General features: G+C 44.8%; 1 protein-coding gene across 1 annotated transcript; it reads left to right on the forward strand.

The window, feature by feature from the left end:
- Positions 1-554: 554 nt before the first annotated feature.
- On the forward strand, positions 555-18,234 carry dcaf1 (ddb1 and cul4 associated factor 1). Its single transcript, XM_079226725.1, has 25 exons — positions 555-646; positions 1,788-1,906; positions 2,003-2,079; positions 3,049-3,122; positions 3,383-3,496; positions 4,136-4,273; positions 4,765-5,367; positions 6,021-6,122; positions 6,247-6,405; positions 7,873-8,052; positions 8,137-8,346; positions 9,386-9,555; positions 9,664-9,788; positions 10,027-10,262; positions 11,893-12,968; positions 13,064-13,262; positions 13,354-13,436; positions 14,136-14,220; positions 14,324-14,557; positions 15,722-15,815; positions 16,209-16,313; positions 16,422-16,495; positions 16,589-16,684; positions 16,775-17,009; positions 18,018-18,234. Exons 2-25 carry the CDS (start codon positions 1,794-1,796, stop codon positions 18,071-18,073), a joined length of 4,638 nt encoding a protein of 1,545 aa, XP_079082851.1. The 5' UTR covers positions 555-646; positions 1,788-1,793; the 3' UTR covers positions 18,074-18,234.
- The last annotated feature ends 1,036 nt before the right edge of the window (positions 18,235-19,270 follow it).

Consider the following 19,270-nt stretch of genomic DNA (forward strand, 5'->3'; position numbering starts at 1 on the left):
AACTAATAGTAGTTATTTTATTTTTTAAAGTAACTAATAGTATTTATTAATTTGTATTTCTTGTTTTACAATTAATTAACTAATGTTATCAATGTTCTTTGTTTTTACAAGTAACTAATGCTATTTCTTTTATTTTTGTATTTTGTATACAAGTAACTAATAGTATTTTTTTTAAGTGACAAATAGTATTTTTTAAATTGTTTAGTAACTAATAATAGCATTTATTTAATTTTTTTAAAGAAACTTATAGTATTTATATGTTTTCCTTTTTATTTTTTATAAGTAACGGTATTTATTTTCCTTTATTTTTTACAAATAACTAATGTTATTTATGTTCTTCGTTTTACAAATAACTCTCGTCATGTCGTTTCTTCGTTTTTTACGGATAACTCGTCATTTCGTAATGTTTTGCTGTTGAGCCGTGTCGTCATTAAAAATAGCCCGTCGCTCGTGCGATGACGTCAGTAACGTGTTCGCCATAATGATAATAAACCGTGGACACAAAGCTACAATAAAGGAACACTGAGCGCGTGGCCGTGGAGACGTGGACAGCCGCCTCGGAGCAATCCGGTCTGGACCGACATCGGCGGACACGAGCCTCGGTAAATTCGGTAAAACCCGAAGAAGAACCGAGCGGAACAACGAGGTAAAGTTAGCTTCGGCTAGCTTCGGGTTCACCTGTGAAGCCGCTCGTACGACACACACACACAGACACACACGACACAATAAGATGCACGTGTCCGGTCCGCTCGGGGCTCATTGAGGACTTTAACGCTGCAAGTCAAACGTGACCACTTTTATTTTAAGAGTGTCGCGAGCGAGCTATGTGTGTGAATGTGTGTGCGTGTGTGTTAGCTTCGTTTCAGCCCTCAGTCACACAGCGATACACACACACACACACACACATCGCAACAGGCGAGTTTTCCCGGGAAACTAAGCGAGCAGCCGTTTGGGGGTTTTGTCTAGATTGCAGTTCCCAGTCAAACCAGTAACGAGGCTTACAACCAGTTGAATCTGACGCGCTAGCCCGAAACAAAAGTAATGTTTTGACAGTTGCAGCAGCTGCACCTGCTTTACGGTTGAGTGAATCTGCTTCTCGACTCCAAACTCCTTCATCTCCTGGTTATTTGCGACACACGTCACGTGGTTGCTGTCACAGTGGTGGTTGTGATAGTTGTTGTTGATATACATACTATATATTAAAACAAAAGCAGCAGCACACTTTGTTACACACACACACACACCCTGGAGTAGCAGAAAAGTCATGTAAATGTGTTATATTCATGTGTTCATGTCGTTCATTTACGCCCAGTTTGAAATAATTAATATGCTTTTAAAAGAAAGACGCTCAGAATATAAGCAGGCATACATACAGGCATCTATAGACATTTTTATTCTTTTAATCAAACTATTGTCTCATTCATTTGTGTCATTTAATGTTTAATGTATGCTTTGTGTTGTCATTGTTAGTTTAAATACTACTTTTACTCACTTTTTCATGTTTACACCCAGATTTCACTAAATTTTGTTTTAAAAGTCATCGGTCAAAATGTGTGTTTATTGACACACACATGGAATTTGTCTCTGCTTACACGTTTCTCTTACACACAATAAACAAGATAAATATAAAAAGACAATGAAAGACAACAGTAGTCTAGAAAGTGCAGGTGGTGCAGGAGTGGTTAACTGTTCATCAGAGTGTCGTCCAGTGGAGAGAAGCTGTTCCTGTGTCCGGTGGTTTTGTGATGAGGATGCAGACGCAGTAACGCGTGTTTCCACCCTGACAGGTCGCCATGGCGACGGCATCCGCCAGCGTGGACTCCAAGGCCGAGCTGGCCGCTCTGCTGGAGCAGTGGGAGCGCGAGCAGCAGGGCGGCACGCAGGAGCTGGTCGGCATCCTCACTAAGTAAGTGGCTGGGCCTCCGACGACAACAACAACAACAACAACAACATTAAATGACTATACGTTTTAACATGGTGTGTTTTTGGATGACACCTTCAGGATCTCAGAGCTGGTGGAGAAAGAGACGGAGGAATACCACAAAGCCGACCCGGACCCGTTTGATGACCGACACCCCGGTATGCGAACTGAATAAAAAACTAAATATCACATCGTGTGGAGCTGTTGACACTAATACTACTGTGTTGATTGTTTGCTATTTATTGTGTTATGTTTGTTATTTTTGATGTCAGCGATGGCTCTGATGTGTTAAACGCAAAATAAAAAAACAAAAACAAATAGGGCAACGTGTACCCAGGGGGTACGTGAGATAAAACAAAAATATATATAAAAAAATTACCTTGCATTCAAAAATCCTTTGAAAATAGTTATTTAATAATAAGAATAATGCATTTAATTTTTAATGCACTTTTCTTTCAAAAAGAGTGCATATATATATATATATATATATATATATATATATATATATATATATATATATATATATATATATACATACATACATACATACATACATACATACATACATACATACATACACACAGCTATTAATAGTTTTATTATGGGTTGCTTTAACTATGTTTTACCTGTATTTGTTTGTTTGTTTTTAATATATATATATATATATATATATATATATATATATATATATATATATTAAAACAAATAAAAATACATAAAAACACAGGTAAAACATAGTTAAAGCAACCCATAATAATTTAATCTATTAATTTCTGAATAAAAATAAGTGTCTGAGTTGCCCTTAAGTGGTCAGGGAGACTGTTCCATAATACATATTCAATGAAATATAAGTGAGTTCATAAACTGAATTGTGTATATTTTATATTAAACCAGACACTGATGGCACAGCGCTGCGTCTTACATCTTCTTTATCAACAAATATCAACAAAAAATATATTTCACTGAAGAAAAAGTTGAGAACCACAAATGTAGAGATTACCGGAGATGTAAACGATGTCTCATGTTATCGCCCTGTGTTTTTAGTTTATTGTTATGTAACTCCTCGCATGTGTAATGCTCTCGATAATAAACGTTTCTGGTTCTGATTCCTCGCTCTCGGCCTCCAGGGAGAGCCGACCCGGAATGCGTGTTGGGTCACCTGCTGAAGATCCTGTTCAAGAACGACGACTTCATGAACACGGTAAGAGCAGAGAGACCGAAGCGGAGGCTGTTTTCATGCAAAATAAGGGAGGGGGGTGGGGGTTATGAGTCAGAAGGTGATTCATTTAAGGCTTGTAGAATCAATAACTTCTTTTAAATCACTTCTTTAAACCCATTTTATAGTTTTATTTACCGGTATTTAAGTTATGTCTATGCTTTGCTTCTCCGTAGAGCACTTTGTACACTTTGTTTTTAAAGGTGCTTTATAAGTCAAGTTCTTCTTCTTCTTCCCTCCTGCAGTTGGTGAATAGCTACGTGATGACCAGCAGAGAGTTCCCCCTCAACGCGGCCGCGTGCCGCCTGCTCCAGAACATCATGCCGGGGTTGGAGACGGCCGTGGTCTTCCAGGAAAAGGTGCGTCGCGGTTTTGTGTTTCATTTCCTACAGCTGTGTCGTTGTTGTTTTCTAGCTCCGTGTCCGACACAAGAGGTCAAAGGTGCATCAGGTACAAACACGTCCCAGCAACGAGAAGAAGCTGAATTAAAAAGTTCTTTTTTTCACTTGTGAGGACGGTAACTCGAGCACGCTGGTTTCTTTGGTATTAAAGCGGTTTAAAATGGAATAGGCAAGTTTAGTTATTACCGAGTCAATGTTACTAAAACAACAACAACCACATTTAGGCAACGAGTGGAGACGACAGGAGTCGCTGTCTGAAAAAGTATTGTTTGTCTGTGGGGTCACAGTCCAGCTGATTCCTTTTTGTTGTTTTATACAAAATCATTTTGAAAAGTTAACAAAAACCTATATATCAATACTTTTTTACTTAGAGCTACACTTAAAAATTAAATAAAAATAGTGATGGAAGCCGTCACGACTGCAGAGAGTCTCTACATCTTCCGCCGTAAACTAAAAATCTTTTAGCATCTTTTCCGACTGTACCTTGAATAAAGAAAAATACTTTCTCCATTCTTGTTGTTCTGAGTTTGTACAAAATACAGAATCTCTTCATATTCTTGTTCTCTGTACGTATTTCACCGGTCTGGTTCTCTTCAGGAGGGCATCGTTGAGCGGCTGTTTAAATGGGCGCAGGAGGCCGAGCAGCCTCTCCGAATCTACGCCACGGGCCTGTTGGCCGGCGCCATGGAGAACCAGGACATCGCAGCCAACTACAGGGAGGAGAACTCCGTTTTGGTCAGTATGGGCTTCTGCTCGCTCAAAGGTCACGCTCTGTTTGTCTGAATAACGCAAAAAATCAGGGTTCTTACGGTCATGGAAAACCTGGAGAAGTCATGGAGTTTTAAAATGGTTATTTCCAGGCTTTGAAAAGTCCTTGAAGAAAAATTAAAACCCCAAAAGTTTTGGAAAAGTCATGTAAATGTGTAATGTTCATGTCGTTCATTTACGCCGAGTTTGAAAGAAAGACGCTCAGAACATAAGCAGGCATACATACAGGCATCTAAATAAATGTTTATTCTTTTAATCAAACTATTGTCTCATTCATTTGAGTCATTTAAGGGATTTCACAAAATGTTTGGTCATGGAAATTTGGTTTAAAGTCATGGAAAAGGTCACGTTCTATTTATCTGAATAACAGACGAGGTATTGCCGAGCGGTGTTATCCCACAATGCATTGCTCCTCATCACATCACACAACTTCTTTTTGTCACCCCTTCCCCCTCCAGGTGCCTTTGATGCTGCATCGGATGCGCGAGCTTCAGGATAAGGATGCGGAGAACAAACGGGACATCAAGCGGCCGAGTCCCAGGAAGTCTCTGAGCGAGCCGCTGCTGCCGCTGGACGAGGAGACCGTCGACGGCGGCTTCGAGGAGAAGCCCTTCACGCCGGGGAGAAACGGAGCCGAGAGGGAGGGGACGGGGTCGGAGGAGGGCGGCGGCGGCGAAATCCCCTTCTCCACCTTGGAGCCCGAAAACGAGCTCTCGTACCGGCTGAACTCTCCCCACAAGGCCGGCGGCCGGGCCAACTCTGCCGTCAAAACCATGATGAAGCCCATGTCCGCCCCGGGTTCCCTGGCACCCCAGGGCGCGTCGGACGGCAGCAGCTACCTCAAGCGCAAGGCGGAGCGGGAGAGCGGCAGGACCTTGAAGCAGAAGCTGAATTTCTCTCTGCCGGACCCAGACAGGAACTTCAGCGAGCTTTCCAACAGCAGCTGGTCCGAGACCAGCCCCTGGGTGATCGGCAACAACTACCACCTGTTCCCTCTGACGCCGGAGATCGAGCAGAGGCTCATCCTGCAGTACCTCACGCCTCTGGGAGAGTATCAGGAGGTTTGTCCCGTTCCATCGGTCCACACAGTGTATCGTAAAATGATGTGTTGCTACGTGCAAATGCGCTTTAAAAAAACAAAAAATCACTACATGCAAGTTGCACATTTCCCTTGTCTTGTCACAGACTCACCAGTAGGTGTCAGTCTTCCTTAGCCTCAGACAGCGGATGTTGAGGGGAAGATAAAAAGTTCTTACGGTCATGGAAAACCTGGAAAAGTCAAAATTTCCAGGCCTGGAAAAGTCCTTGAAAAAAATAAAATCCCAAAAGTGTTGTAAAAGTGTTATATTCATGTGTTCATGTCGTTCATTTACGCTGAGTTTGAAATAATGAATATGCTTTTAAAAGAAAGACTCTCAGAATATAAGCAGGCGTACATACAGGCATCTATATAAATGTTTATTCTTTTAATCAAACTATTGTCTCATTCATTTGAGTCATTTAAGGTTTACTGTATGCTTTGTCTTCTCATTGTTAGTTTAAATACTACATTTACTCACTTTTTACTGTTTACACCGAGGGTTTAAAGTCATGGAAATCCATTGGTCAGAATGTGTATGACCCCTGCTTTTAAATGGTCACCAGTAGAGCCAGTTCACATGATTCCTGTGTTCTTGATGCCCCTTCCTCTTCCTCCTCTTCCTCCTCCCTGCAGCTGCTGGCGGTCTTCATGCAGATGGGCGCTCGGGAGCTGCTCATGCATTACATGGACCTGAAGCAGACCAATGACGTGCAGCTCACCTTCGAGGCTCTAAAGGTAAAACGCCACTCCCCTGTTGCCGTAACTCCGGGTCGAGCTCTTCTGACCCCTCTCTCTCTCTCTCTCTCTCTCTCTCTCTCTCTCTCTCTCTCTCTCTCTCTCTCTCTCTCTCTCCTCGCAGTACCTGGCGTCTCTGCTGCTGCACAAGAAGTTCGCTGCAGAGTTCGTGGCTCACGGCGGCGTTCAGAAGCTGCTGGAGATCCCCAGGCCGTCCATGGCGGCTACCGGAGTGTCTCTGTGCCTTTACTACCTCGCCTACAACCAGGACGCCATGGAACGGGTACGGAACCCACGCACGCCAATACACTGACTTCTGGAATTGCCAAACGTTCCACGTGGCTTTGTAAAGCTCGACAGTTATTATAAGATATTAGCTTGAATTTAGATACAGACAAGAATATTGTGATTCATCCTTAAAGGACCTTTTTAAATGATGCTTTAAAATGTAATTATACACGTATGTACTTTAAGTTCAATGAACACCAAATTCCTCCACCTTTTTGAGTCGTAATTTTCACTTAAACATTCTTGCAATTCAAAATGTTGGTTGAAGATTAGAAAACATTTATTGCTTAAACAAATACATCAATGTGACACCGGAATCGATTACTTTAAAGCAAATTCTAACTGGATCTTTAGCTTTTTTGTGGAGCTTAGAGTGAAAGATAATTGATATGAATTTCACTGCTGTGGATAAATATTCAGACCAAGCTGCCCTTTAAAAAAGATAACTTGCATATAAAAGAATAACGGCTTATATTTATATAATAAATGTTGGCCCTTCAATTATGTTAAAGATTTAACCGATGATTAAGTGAAGGATTTATTTCTGCTTGTAGAATTTCCATTTTTCTTTCTTATATTTTGCAATAATACAAAACGTTTAATATAACAGGCGGAAAATGTTTGTTTTGATTAGTTTTTTCTGTTTTTATTTATTTTTGCGTTAATGCAGCAACTGTATGTTTTTCATGGTTTTAAAGATAAATAAAAAAAATATAAAATGTTGTATTAATAAAAGCAAAGTGCTATACAACTAATGTAATTAATATAATGAGTTTATGTTCATTCACAAAATAATCTCAACATCAAAATTGAATATTTGCAGGGAAAAAGCAAATTGCTATACAACTAATGTAAATAAAATATCAGTAATATAATATTATATACATTTATATTCATTCATGAAATAATCTCGACATTCATATTTAATATTAGCTGAAAAAAAGCAAAGTGCTATCCAACTAATGTAAATAAAATAATAATATAATAATAATAATATTATATACGTTTTATATTCAATCATAAAATAATCTAGACATTAATTAATATTTGCCGGGGAAAAGCAAAGTGCTATACAACTAATGTAAATAAAATTACAAGAATATAATAATATATATACATTTATATTCATTCATGAAGTAATCTCGACATTCATATGTAATATTAGTGGAAAAAAAACAAAGTGCTATACAACTAATGTAAATAAAATAATAATATACACGTTTATATTCAATCATAAAATAATCTAGACATTCATATTTAATATTTGCCGGCAAAAAAAGCTAATTGCTATACAACTAATGTAAATAAAATAATAACAACAATAATATAATAATACATTTATATTCATTCATGAAATAATCTCAACATTAGTGTTTCATATTTGCTTAAAAATGCTGCTCGTAGTTATCCGTGTTGCCCAGCTGGAGCAGCACATCCGTGTTCATGGCGTGTGCTCCTCCAGGTGTGCATGCTGCCTCACTCCATCCTGTCGGACGTGGTCGGCTACACGCTGTGGCTGCTGGAGTGCTCGCATGCGTCCGGCTGCTGCCACGCCACCATGTTCTTCTCCATCTCCTTCTCCTTCCGCGCCGTCCTGGAGCTCTTCGACCGGCAGGACGGACTCCGGCGCCTCGTCAACCTGGTAGGAGGAACCGGTCGTGTGACCGTAAAACTGTGTCGTCCACAGCACTGATTTATATATATGTGGGATATGAACTGTTTCCAGATCAGCACTCTGGAGATCCTGAACCCAGAGGACCAGGGAGCGCTGCTGAGCGACGATGAGATTTTCTCCAGCAGGCAGACGGCCAAGCACACCTGCATGGCCCTGCGCAGGTACTTTGAGGCCCACCTGGCCATCAAGGTGGAGCAGGTGAAGCAATCCCTGCAGCGCACAGAAGGGGGCGCCCCCATTCACTCACAACCGTATTACAAGGTAAGACAGCACTTTATTTATTGATCTTTTCACAGGGTTCTTGCTATCATGGAAAACCTGGAAAAGTCATGACATTTTAAAATGGTTATTTCCAGGCCTGGAAAAGTCCTTGAAAATAATAAAATCCCAAAAGTGTTGTAAAAGTCATGTAAATGTGTTATATTCATGTGTTCATGTCGTTCATTTACGCCGAGTTTGAAATAATTAATATGCTTTTAAAAGAAAGACGCTCCAAATATAAGCAGGCATACATACAGGCATCTATATAAATGTTTATTCTTTTAATCAAACTATTGTCTCATTCATTTGTGTCATTTAAGGTTTACTGTATGCTTTGTGTTCTCATTGTTAGTTTAAATACTACATTTACTCACTTTTTACTGTTTACACCCAGATTTCACTGAATGTTTGCTCATGGAAATTTGGTTTAAAGTCATGAAAAAGTCATATAAATCCATTGGTCACAATGTGTATAAACCCTGTTTTTAATTGACGGTTCAGAGGTTTTGATCCACTTGTTTTTCTTCTTTCTGTCATTCATTATAGTTATTTTAACAGACAAAAATAATATAATTCAGACACCAAGTGGATTATTTACATTTGAAATAGTTTTTGCTCGGAAATAGTCATCGATGAAACATCACACATAGTTTAAGAGAACTTGGTCGGGGTCTTGGTCGTCCTTGACCTTCTAAACAACAAAGTCTTTAAAAAGCATTCGATTCTGTAAATCACATCTTTCTCAGAACAAAAACCCTGCCACGGTTTGGATCATATCTTCCGAATTGTACATTTTCTTCACGTAGTAAAATAGGTGTCCCACAGGGATAATCACTGGGACCCTTTTTATTTTGGTTATACATCAACCACCTTCCTGAACCTTTCCCTGGGGCCGGTCTTCAGATGGACGATACAGTCCTATTTTGTTCTCCATGAGGACCGAGAGTCTCCCTCTGATCTGAAATTGTTCGTCGGCCATGTAAAATACCTGCTCATCGTCTGTACTCCCGCCCTGATCGTCGCTGTGCTCGTTCTCCAGGCGGTCAGCTACAGCCGCGAGCAGGTGGTGGAGATGATGGAGTTTCTGATCGAGTACGGTCCGCTCAGGCTGTACTGGGAACCAGCGGAGTTCTTTCACAAGCTGTCATGTGTCCAGCTCCTCCTGCAGCTCATTTCCATCGCCTGCGACTGGAGGACCTACTATGGCCGGTATGGAGCGGGAAGTCACTTCCATGCCTTTCCTTTATTCAGTTATGTGGCGCCAGTTATGTGATTTTTATGACTTAACACGACCATGAATGTTTCTTCGCCCCGTAGGAGCGACACAGTGCGCTATGCCCTGGACATCATGAGCATCCTCACCGTTGTTCCAAAGACCCAGCTGCTGTTGTCGGAGGCCGTGGCCGTGCTCGATGAGGGAGGATCCACCGTTTCCACCGTCGGTGGGTGTTTTGTATTTAACGTTAAAAAACGACGTGTACGGCCCAATAGTCGCTAACGCGTTCAAGTTAATTAAATCATATTCACTCTACACAAAGTAATAACATGCAGTAGCTTTGTATTTTTGTTTGTTTCATAAGCTCTGTGCCCACCCCTGCTGAGAGATGGCGCAACTCCCAAGTATTATTTTTAGTGGTTTTTCATCAATTGTCTTTTCTCTCTCTCTCTCTCTTCCCTCAGGAATGAGCATCGTCCTGGCCGTGGCCGAGGGAGAGGTGTTTGTAAATGATGCCGACATTCAGAAATCGGCTCTGCAGGTCGTCATCAACTGCGTCTGCGCTCCGGACAAACGCATGTCCAGCATCGGCAAGTTCATCGCCGGCACCCCCCGCCGCCGCCTGCCTCAGCAGAGCAAAGCCAGCGAGAGCGTGCTCACCAAGATGTGGAACGTGGTGCAGTCCAACAACGGCATCAAGGTGCAGTTAAAGCGATCCGGGCTCGGGCGCCTTGGTGATTGTTGTGCTTTTTTTCGGGGTTGTCCATCTCGGGAAACGCCTCGAGGGATTTTCCTAAAATTTGGCACAAATGTCTACAGTCTAAGGTCACTGTGACTTAAAAAGAAACACATTTTTGGCACACTAGTTTTTTCTAGTCGTTCTCAGGCTGCGACCGCCGGTTCTGAGAAGTGAAGCAAACGTGTATTAAAGCTGCATTCTCTCTCCTGACCACCAGGGGGCGGCTCCTCTGGTTGTATAGAAGCCTATGCTCCTTGTGTTAAAGCTGCATTCTCTCTCCTGACCACCAGGGGGTGACTCCTATGGTTGTATAGAAGTATATACTTCATGTGTTAAAGCTGCATTCTCTCTCCTGACCACCAGGGGGCGACTCCTCTGGTTGTATAGAAGTCTATGCTACATGTGTTAAAGCTGCATTCTCTCTCCTGACCATCAGGGGGCGACTCCTCTGGTTGTATAGAAGTCTATGCTACATGTGTTAAAGCTGCATTCTCTCTCCTGACCACCAGGGTGTGACTCCTCTGGTTGTATAGAAGTATATACTTTGTGTGTTAAAGCTGCATTCTCTCTCCTGACCACCAGGGGGCGACTCCTCTGGTTGTATAGAAGTCTATGCTACATGTGTTAAAGCTGCATTCTCTCTCCTGACCACCATGGGGCGACTCCTATGGTTGTATTGAAGCCTATGCTTCATATGTTAAAGCTGCATTCTCTCTCCTGACCACCATGGGGCGACTCCTCTGGTTGTATAGAAGTATATGCTTCATGTGTTAAAGCTGCATTCTCTCTCCTGACCACCAGGGGGCGACTCCTCTGGTTGTATAGAAGTCTATGCTACATGTGTTAAAGCTGCATTCTCTCTCCTGACCACCATGGGGCGACTCCTATGGTTGTATAGAAGCCTATGCTTCATATGTTAAAGCTGCATTCTCTCTCCTGACCACCATGGGGCGACTCCTCTGGTTGTATAGAAGTATATGCTTCATGTGTTAAAGCTGCATTCTCTCTCTTGACCACCATGGGGGCGACTCCTGTGGTTGTATAGAAGTCTATATAAATGACTCTACTTCTCTTGATGTATTCCCTCAGTAAACATTGTAAACATGAGTTTATGTCTCAATCTCTAGTTTCAAGTCTTCTTCAATACAGCATGATGTTCATTTAGTAAATTATGGTCATTTAGAGTCAATACAGTTTAGACATCGTGGAAGGAAAACTGTCCAGAAATTGTCTTTTTATTATTTTTTTTTTTAATAAGATGACACTTAAACTAGATGAAGTAAAGATTAGACAAACATCCGAGCATTTGTTTGAATATTATGTTTGTTTTTGTTTTGTCTTCGAGGCCAAATCTTGGTCAGGAATGTCATTGTGAGTTTTGTGCCGCTTTACCAAAAGAATCGCAGGACATTAGTTTCTCCAATGTTCTTTTAAAAGAAAGTCTTCTCCTGCGTTTCCTACGATGAATAAAATAGCAAAGCACCGAGGTGTCTCTCGGCATTCAGAACATTCGTCCAGCTCTCCTCACGGCTCGCTCTTCGGTCCGTCGGCTATTGTTTTTAATGTAACTTTCCCCGTGTCTGTCCTGAAGGTGCTGCTGTCCCTGCTGACGGTGAAGATGCCCATAACCGACGCGGATCAGATCCGAGCGCTGGCCTGCAAGGCTCTGGTGGGTCTGTCCCGCTCCACCTCGGTCAGGCAGATCATCAGCAAGCTGCCTCTGTTCAGCAGCGGACACATCCAGCAGCTCATGAAGGAGCCCGTGCTCCAGGACAAGCGCAGCGAACACGTCAAGTTCTGCAAGTTCGCGGCCAAGCTGATCGAGAGGATCTCCGGGAAGCCGCTGCTGATCGGCACCGACGTGTCGCTGGCGTGGCTGCAGAGGGCGAGCGTGGTCGCCAAGTCCCGGATCTCCTTCCCCGAGAAGGAGCTGCTGCTGCTCATCCGGAACCACCTGGTGGCCAAAGGCCTCCACGACACGGCCACCGCTCTCACCAAGGAGGCGGACCTCCCGATGGCGTGTCTGTCTCTGGCGACGCACGCCGCCTCCGGGTTCCCCTCCGCCGCTCCTCCCCCGCCCGCCTCCCCCGTCGCCACGTTGCCGCGCACCCCGCGGCTAGCCAACGGCGTCGTGTCGAGGCTCGCCGGCCACGCCTCTCATTCCTCCACGTCGCAGCCGGCGGCGGCGGCTTCCTCCACCGCCGCCGCCGCTTTCCCCTCCACGTCCGTCACGCCGTGCACCAACGGCTCCCCGCTCATCGGGCGCATCGTTTTCTCCCGCGAACGGCTAGCCGCGTGCGGCGGCAGCGGCGGCGCTGGCGCCGGCACGGTGAGCTGCAAGAAACCCCGGGTGCTGAGGCAGAAGTCCGACCACGGCGCCTTCAGCCAGAGCCCGGCCATGAAGAAGCAGTTCGACCGGCACCTGCCGTCCCCGCCGGCGTTGGACAGCATCATCACGGAGTACCTGAGGGAGCAGCACGCGCGCTGCAAAAACCCCGTGGCGACGTGCCCGCCCTTCTCCCTCTTCACGCCCCACCAGTGCCCCGAGCCCAAACAGAGACGCCAAGCACCCATCAACTTCCCGTCCCGCCACACTCGGAAGGTCATATATCCTAAATACGGGGGCGTGGATGGGGGCTGCTTCGACAGACACCTCATCTTCAGCAGGTAGGGTAGCTTCGCTTCCTCGGCGTGGGATTTCTCGACCGTCCTCCCCAAAAAAAAAATGAACCCGTTCTCCACGTTTGTTCTCCGTCTCCCAGGTTCCGTCCCATCTCCGTGTTCAGGGAGGCCGAGGAGGACGAGAGCGGCTTCATGTGCTGCGCCTTCTCGGCCCGCGAGCGCTTCCTGATGCTGGGGACGTGCACGGGGCAGCTCAAGCTCTACAACGTGTTCACGGGCCAGGAGGAAGCCAGCTACAGCTGCCACAGCTCGGCCATCACTCACCTGGAGCCCTCGCGGGTTCGTGCCACGTCTTCTCGAAAATGTGTCGCTTATAAACGTGTATGGAGGAGGAAGATGTTTAACCATCGCGTAACCTCGTGTTTTTTAGGACGGCTCTCTGCTCTTGACGTCAGCCTCTTGGAGTTTCCCGCTGTCGGCGCTGTGGGGCATGAAATCCGTCTTCATCATGAAGTAAGTGATGATGATGCAAGACTGAAGCCAGCTGCACACACAGTCCTGAATAGTGAGACATTTGCAGTGTTGCAAGACTTAACTAAAGGGATAGTTTGGATGTTTTGGGGTTGGGTGCATAACCCTCCCCAGTGTGGCGGAACAGAAGCAAAGCAATGCACTGCTGTGGACGGGGACGTCAGTTAAATGTAGCCCCCCAAAAAAAGAAAAGTGCATGCAGTATTTAAGTTGTTTTTGCGTGTTGTGCAAGGATAAAACGACTGGAGTCTGGTGGCTTTGGTGAGAGCACAGATAACGGCTTCGGTTCACCGTAAACCGCCAAAAACATTCTGCACACTTAAACCGATATGAATTATTTTAGGAGCCTCAGATACATTTTGGTCACGTTCCTCCTACTTCATCCAAACGGTTCCTTTTTTTAAATTTTTTTTTAAGCCGGTCTGTGATCCTGGCTGCATGCATGTGGCCCGCTCCGCCCAATGTTCCGGCAGCTTTATGTTGAGCTGCAGAAAAGAGATGACACGCTGTTTTAATTATGCACGCTAATGGCCCGAGGGCTGCCGTCTCCTGTTGGTGGAACACAAGCACTTGGCATCATTCGTCCTTCCGGTTTAGCCGAGGCACTACTGGCATTTATAACTACTCAGCTTTTTACAATCCACATTTTATTTTTATTTTTTATGAAATGTGGCTCTTCAGGCATTCTTTTCTGGGCGACCATTACGTGGAGTTCAGTAAGCTCTCGCAAGATCGTGTCATCGGGACCAAGGAGCACATAGCGCGGGTACGTATGTCGGCATTTCCTTTTCAGACATAAATACAGCAAATAAAAGGACGTTACCCATCAAGCGGTTGGTTGCTTACGTTCCCGCGTGTCTCTTTTCCAGATTTATGACATCCAGACGGGTCAGGTAACGCTGACCTTAAACAACCCCGACCTGGCCAACAACTACAAGAGGAACTGCGCCACCTTCAACCCGACGGACGACCTGGTGCTGAACGACGGCGTGCTGTGGGACGTGCGCACGGCTCAGGCCATCCACAAGTTTGACAAGTTCAACATGAACATCAGCGGCGTGTTCCATCCCAACGGCCTGGAGGTCATCGTCAACACGGAAATTGTATCCTTGAGACTTAGATGCGTGGGTTGATAGGAACACAGTACGTTAGACGAACTAAACCTTGCGATACTCGTATGTTTAGTATAATATTTAGCATGTCCCAGTACATGGTAAGCCATGGCTATTCGGACGCGACAGCCTCAAATAAATAGATAAAAGCAACGACTGATGCGTCTTGGAGTTCTACGAAGAATTCATGGTAAACATCACTAAAAATACACAAATGTGAACCCCATGGTGGCACTAGGGGAGCTTTCAGTCGGCCATCAGTCAGCTGGAGTTATGCATTGCAAACTATGAATATATGTAAAAGAAAAAGAAACATCACAACAATCCATCCAGTAGTTGTTGAGATGTTTCAGTCTGAACCAGGCGGCAACCTCTGGTTCTCTAGAGGGAACCCAAGGCTGAAGTGTCTTAAAACCTGCATTCTCTCTCCTGACCACCAGGGGGCGACTCCTCTGGTTGTATAGAAGTTGATGCTTCATGTGTTAAAGCTGCATTATCTCTACTGTCCACCAGGTGGTGACCTCTGGTTGTATAGAAGTCTATGCTTCATGTCTTAAAGCCACATTCTCTCTCCTGACCACCAGGGGGCGACTCCTCTGGTTGTATAGAAGTCTATATAAATGACTCTACTTCTCTTGATGTATTCCCTCAGTAAACATTGTAAACATGAGTTTATGTCTCAATCTGTAGTTTCAAGTCTTCTTCAATACAGCATGATGTTCATTTAGTAAATTATGGTCATTTAGAGTCAAACAGACCATAAAGCAGGGGAAGCTTTAGGGGCGGGGCTACAAGGTGATTGACAGGTCGACACCAGAGACGTGTACAGCGTCTCCACGTCATTCTTCCGCATTCCAAATATAGTCACTTCCGTTCCATAGGGCCAAAAAAAAAACATGTCGACAGCCATAATTCAATGACAAATAATTCAGGACAAAAAAAAAAAGAGAAGAAGATCGTATCAGTGTTTAAAGTTGTAGTCGCTCCAATGATGGGAAGAGCTTTAACTTCACTGCTAAACATTAAATATTTATCGCTCTGAAAATTGATTTCATAACCCAGTGGCTGGTTTTAATTGCTGTGCAATTAAATCGGAAGCAGCTTCCCGTCGACACAAACGGAGAACGCCGTCACGCTCCTTAGCCGGAGGCTCAGTGGGATCTGCGGACCTTCCACCTCCTCCACACGGTGCCGGCGCTGGACCAGTGCCGGATCGTCTTCAACAACAACGGCACCGTCATCTATGGAGGTAAATACAAGAAGCCCGCTGCATGATGGGTAAAATTCACGCTCCACAGTCGGCGCGAGTGTCTGTGTGTGTGAAAAAGGTGTGTTTGAGGTAAAGACGGGAGGGGGATTTATCAAGCAAAGTGAGCATGTGTGTATTTGTGGAGAGGTGTGAATGGAGCCCGTAGAGGTCTGTGTGTGTGTGTGTGTGTGTGTGTGTGTGTGTGTGTCCATCGTCACTCAGAGCCATATGGGCAGAAGGCTCGGCGTTGGACCTGCAACAGGGAGAACCAGCTGCTTCACGCCGCCTCGCAGGAAGAGCCGTAATGTCTCCGTAACCTCTGCGTTTTTAAGATATTTATTCACCCTCTCATTCTCTCTCTCTCTCACTCGCTCGCTCTCTCGGCTTCTGCAGCCATGTTGCAGGCCGACGACGAAGACGACATGATGGAGATGCAGATGAAAAGCCCGTTTGGTTCGTCGTTCAGGACCTTCAACGCCACGGGATACAAACCCATCGGTGAGGCCTCCTCTTTTTATTTAAATCTCCAAGTCTTCCATGTTTTTAATCCTGTTTGATGACTATAATATTTTGTATTTATTGCAATATTCTTTGCTCTCTTCTCAGCCACTATTGATGTCAAGAGGAATATATTTGACCTTTGCACTGATACCAAAGACTGCTACCTTGCTGTGATTGAGGTAAATTCTCATTGTGTACTGTCGCTTTAAGTAGCAGCTACATTTTGGTAGAGGTTTGTAATAATAAAGCGTCTTTTTTTTTTTCTCGTGTAGAACCAAGACTCTGTGAACACTGACACGGTGTGCAGGCTGTACGAAGTCGGCCGGCAGAGACTTGCAGAGGAAGAGGAGGAGGACGAGGAAGATCAGGTCCCGACTTTGTTTAATTTAAAATATATCGCAATATATCTGCTGCGCTCTTTTAATTTACCGCCTTTTTGTCTTCTTCTTTGTCCTCAGGAGGACGACGATCAGGAGGACGACGACGACGACGAGGATTCCGACGACGACGTCGACGACACGGATCCCCTCATCGCCGAGCTGGAGAACGACGACGAAGAGGAGGACGACGGGAACGACGAGTTGTCTCCGTCCGACGACGAGGTGTCCCGCCTCCTGGAGGGCGGAGACGTCGACGAGGACGAGGACGACTCCGATAACGACGACGCCGAACTGGATCAGGCGCTTCTCTACGGTGAGTGGCTTACTGCTGCATTGTGGGACTTGTAGTCTCATCCTTTACTTGTCAACGAGAAGGTTTTTAAGCTTTTAAAAAGGTTAAAAACTTTGTTTTTTTTTTAAAGAAGACTTGAAACTAGAGATTGAGACAAACTCATGTTTGCAATGTTTACTGAGGGAATACATCAAGAGAAGTAGAGTCATTTATATAGACTTCTATACAACCAGAGGAGTCACCCCCTGGTGGTCAGGAGAGAGAATGCAGCTTTAACACATGAAGTATAGACTTCTATACAACCTGAGGAGTCACCCCTGGTAGTCAGTAGAGAGAATGCAGCTTTAACACATGAAGTATATACTTCTATACAACCTGAGGAGTCGCCCCCTGATGGTCAGGAGAGAGAATGCAGCTTTAACACATGAAGCATATACTTCTATACAACCTGAGGAGTCGCCCCCTGGTGGCCAGGAAAGAGAATGCAGCTTTAACACATAAAGCATATACTTCTATACAACCTGAGGAGTCGCCCCCTGGTGGCCAGGAGAGAGAATGCAGCTTTAACACATGAAGCATAGACTTCTATACAACCTGAGGAGTCGCCCCCTGGTGGTCAGGAGAGGGAATGCAGGTTTTAAGACACTTCAGCATCAGATTCACATTGGCTTCACTTTTTGGAACCGGAGGTTGTCGCCCGCTTAAAGCGCGTGAAGTAGCGTCTCCGCCCGGTCGTCATGTATCCATCACTACCGACTGGAGCTAAATATATAAATGAACACCGCTGACTCCTGCGGAGTCGTTTGTCCCTTTCCACTACAGACAAAAAGGAGATGTCAGTGATGTTTGGTCCCGGTTCTGTGTCTTCATGCTCGTCTTTTCCCAGCGGAATGTGAAAACTGCCGTCTTGGTTTATTCCAGAGAATGACAGGGGAAGCGTCAACTTGATAGGAAAAAAAAAAAAAAGACGGATGAAGTGCTCTTTCACTTTTCTTTCCTAAATCTGCGTTTTGTCTGTCGCACAAACAGACAGCTCCGACAACTCTGACCTTGAGGATGACATCATCTTATCCCTGAACGAGTGAGGAGCCGCCGGCGTCTGGGACCCGAGGAGCCGGACAGCGCCGAGACCTCCGCCTCGCAGAGCTGCAGGACGGGAGGCGGCGCAGGGAGAAACAAGAAAAAAGGGTAGCATCATCATCGTCAGCATCATCATCATCATCAGCAGATGAGGTGGGAGATAAGTTGCAGCGCTGCCAGTTTGAACACAGTAAGGCGTCCGCACTCCGAGCGACGAGACCCAGGAAGAGATTTGCACACGTTGACTTACTGGTGGGCCAAATAAACGATTGTAAGCGCTATAGTTTTATACAAAAAAAAAAAAAGTGGCGGTCGACGACGAGATAAATTGTTCAGTGAAGAAAAGTTTTATATTCTATCACATCTAAACGAGCCTCTTCATTTGGTATTGATTCACTCGCTTTGCAAAGCCTCTGTTTGGTCACGGATTAGTGTTTGTTGGGGAACCGGCTCCCAGCGCTGCGTGGGTCTGCGTTTGTGTGGCGACGGATACGACTCTCTCTCTCTTTCTCTCTCTCTCTCTCTCTCTCTCGCACTCTCTCTCTTTTTTTTTTTTTTTTTGCCAGACCGCCTGGAACAGTCACCGATAAGTACACGAGGCTTTTGAATCAGGCAGCTAATTTAATGCACAAACACGTCGCCGGTGGCGTCAAAGCCGCCTTCAGGTTTTTTACTTTTAAAACCGATGACCAAAAAAAACGCCACACACACACACACACACACACACACACACACCGGTGCCATTCCCGAGCGTCGCCTTCTGATTTGGTTCGTGTGAGAGAAGTGAAGTCGGTTTGGCGCTGCTGGAGAAACACTGAAACAGGAAGTATTGACTCACCTGCTCACCGTCGGCACACAACACACACACACACACACACACACACACAGTGTTGTTTTTACGAGGTGTCATTGAGCCGTGCAAGGACTAGGCCTTCCTTGATGAGTCTTTAAAAGTAAAAATCAGATCACAGAGCCGTGTGCTCTTTGAGTCTGTTCATAAAGGCCTCAGTGGGAAGTTGATGTCATCTTATGAGAGAAAACTGCGGATGAAATCGATCTTGCTAACGAATAACGTCGGAAAAAAAACGACGTTGGGAAAATGTTTAGCCGAATATTTTCATTTCAAAGCGACGGGAAGCTTCTAGCTCTCCACATTGTGAAAAAGAAATGCCTTTCACTTGCACACTTTTTTGAAAATGTTT

This window comes from Taurulus bubalis (assembly GCF_910589615.1).
Source record: "Taurulus bubalis genome assembly, chromosome: 11".
NCBI classification, from domain to species: Eukaryota; Metazoa; Chordata; class Actinopteri; order Perciformes; family Cottidae; genus Taurulus; species Taurulus bubalis.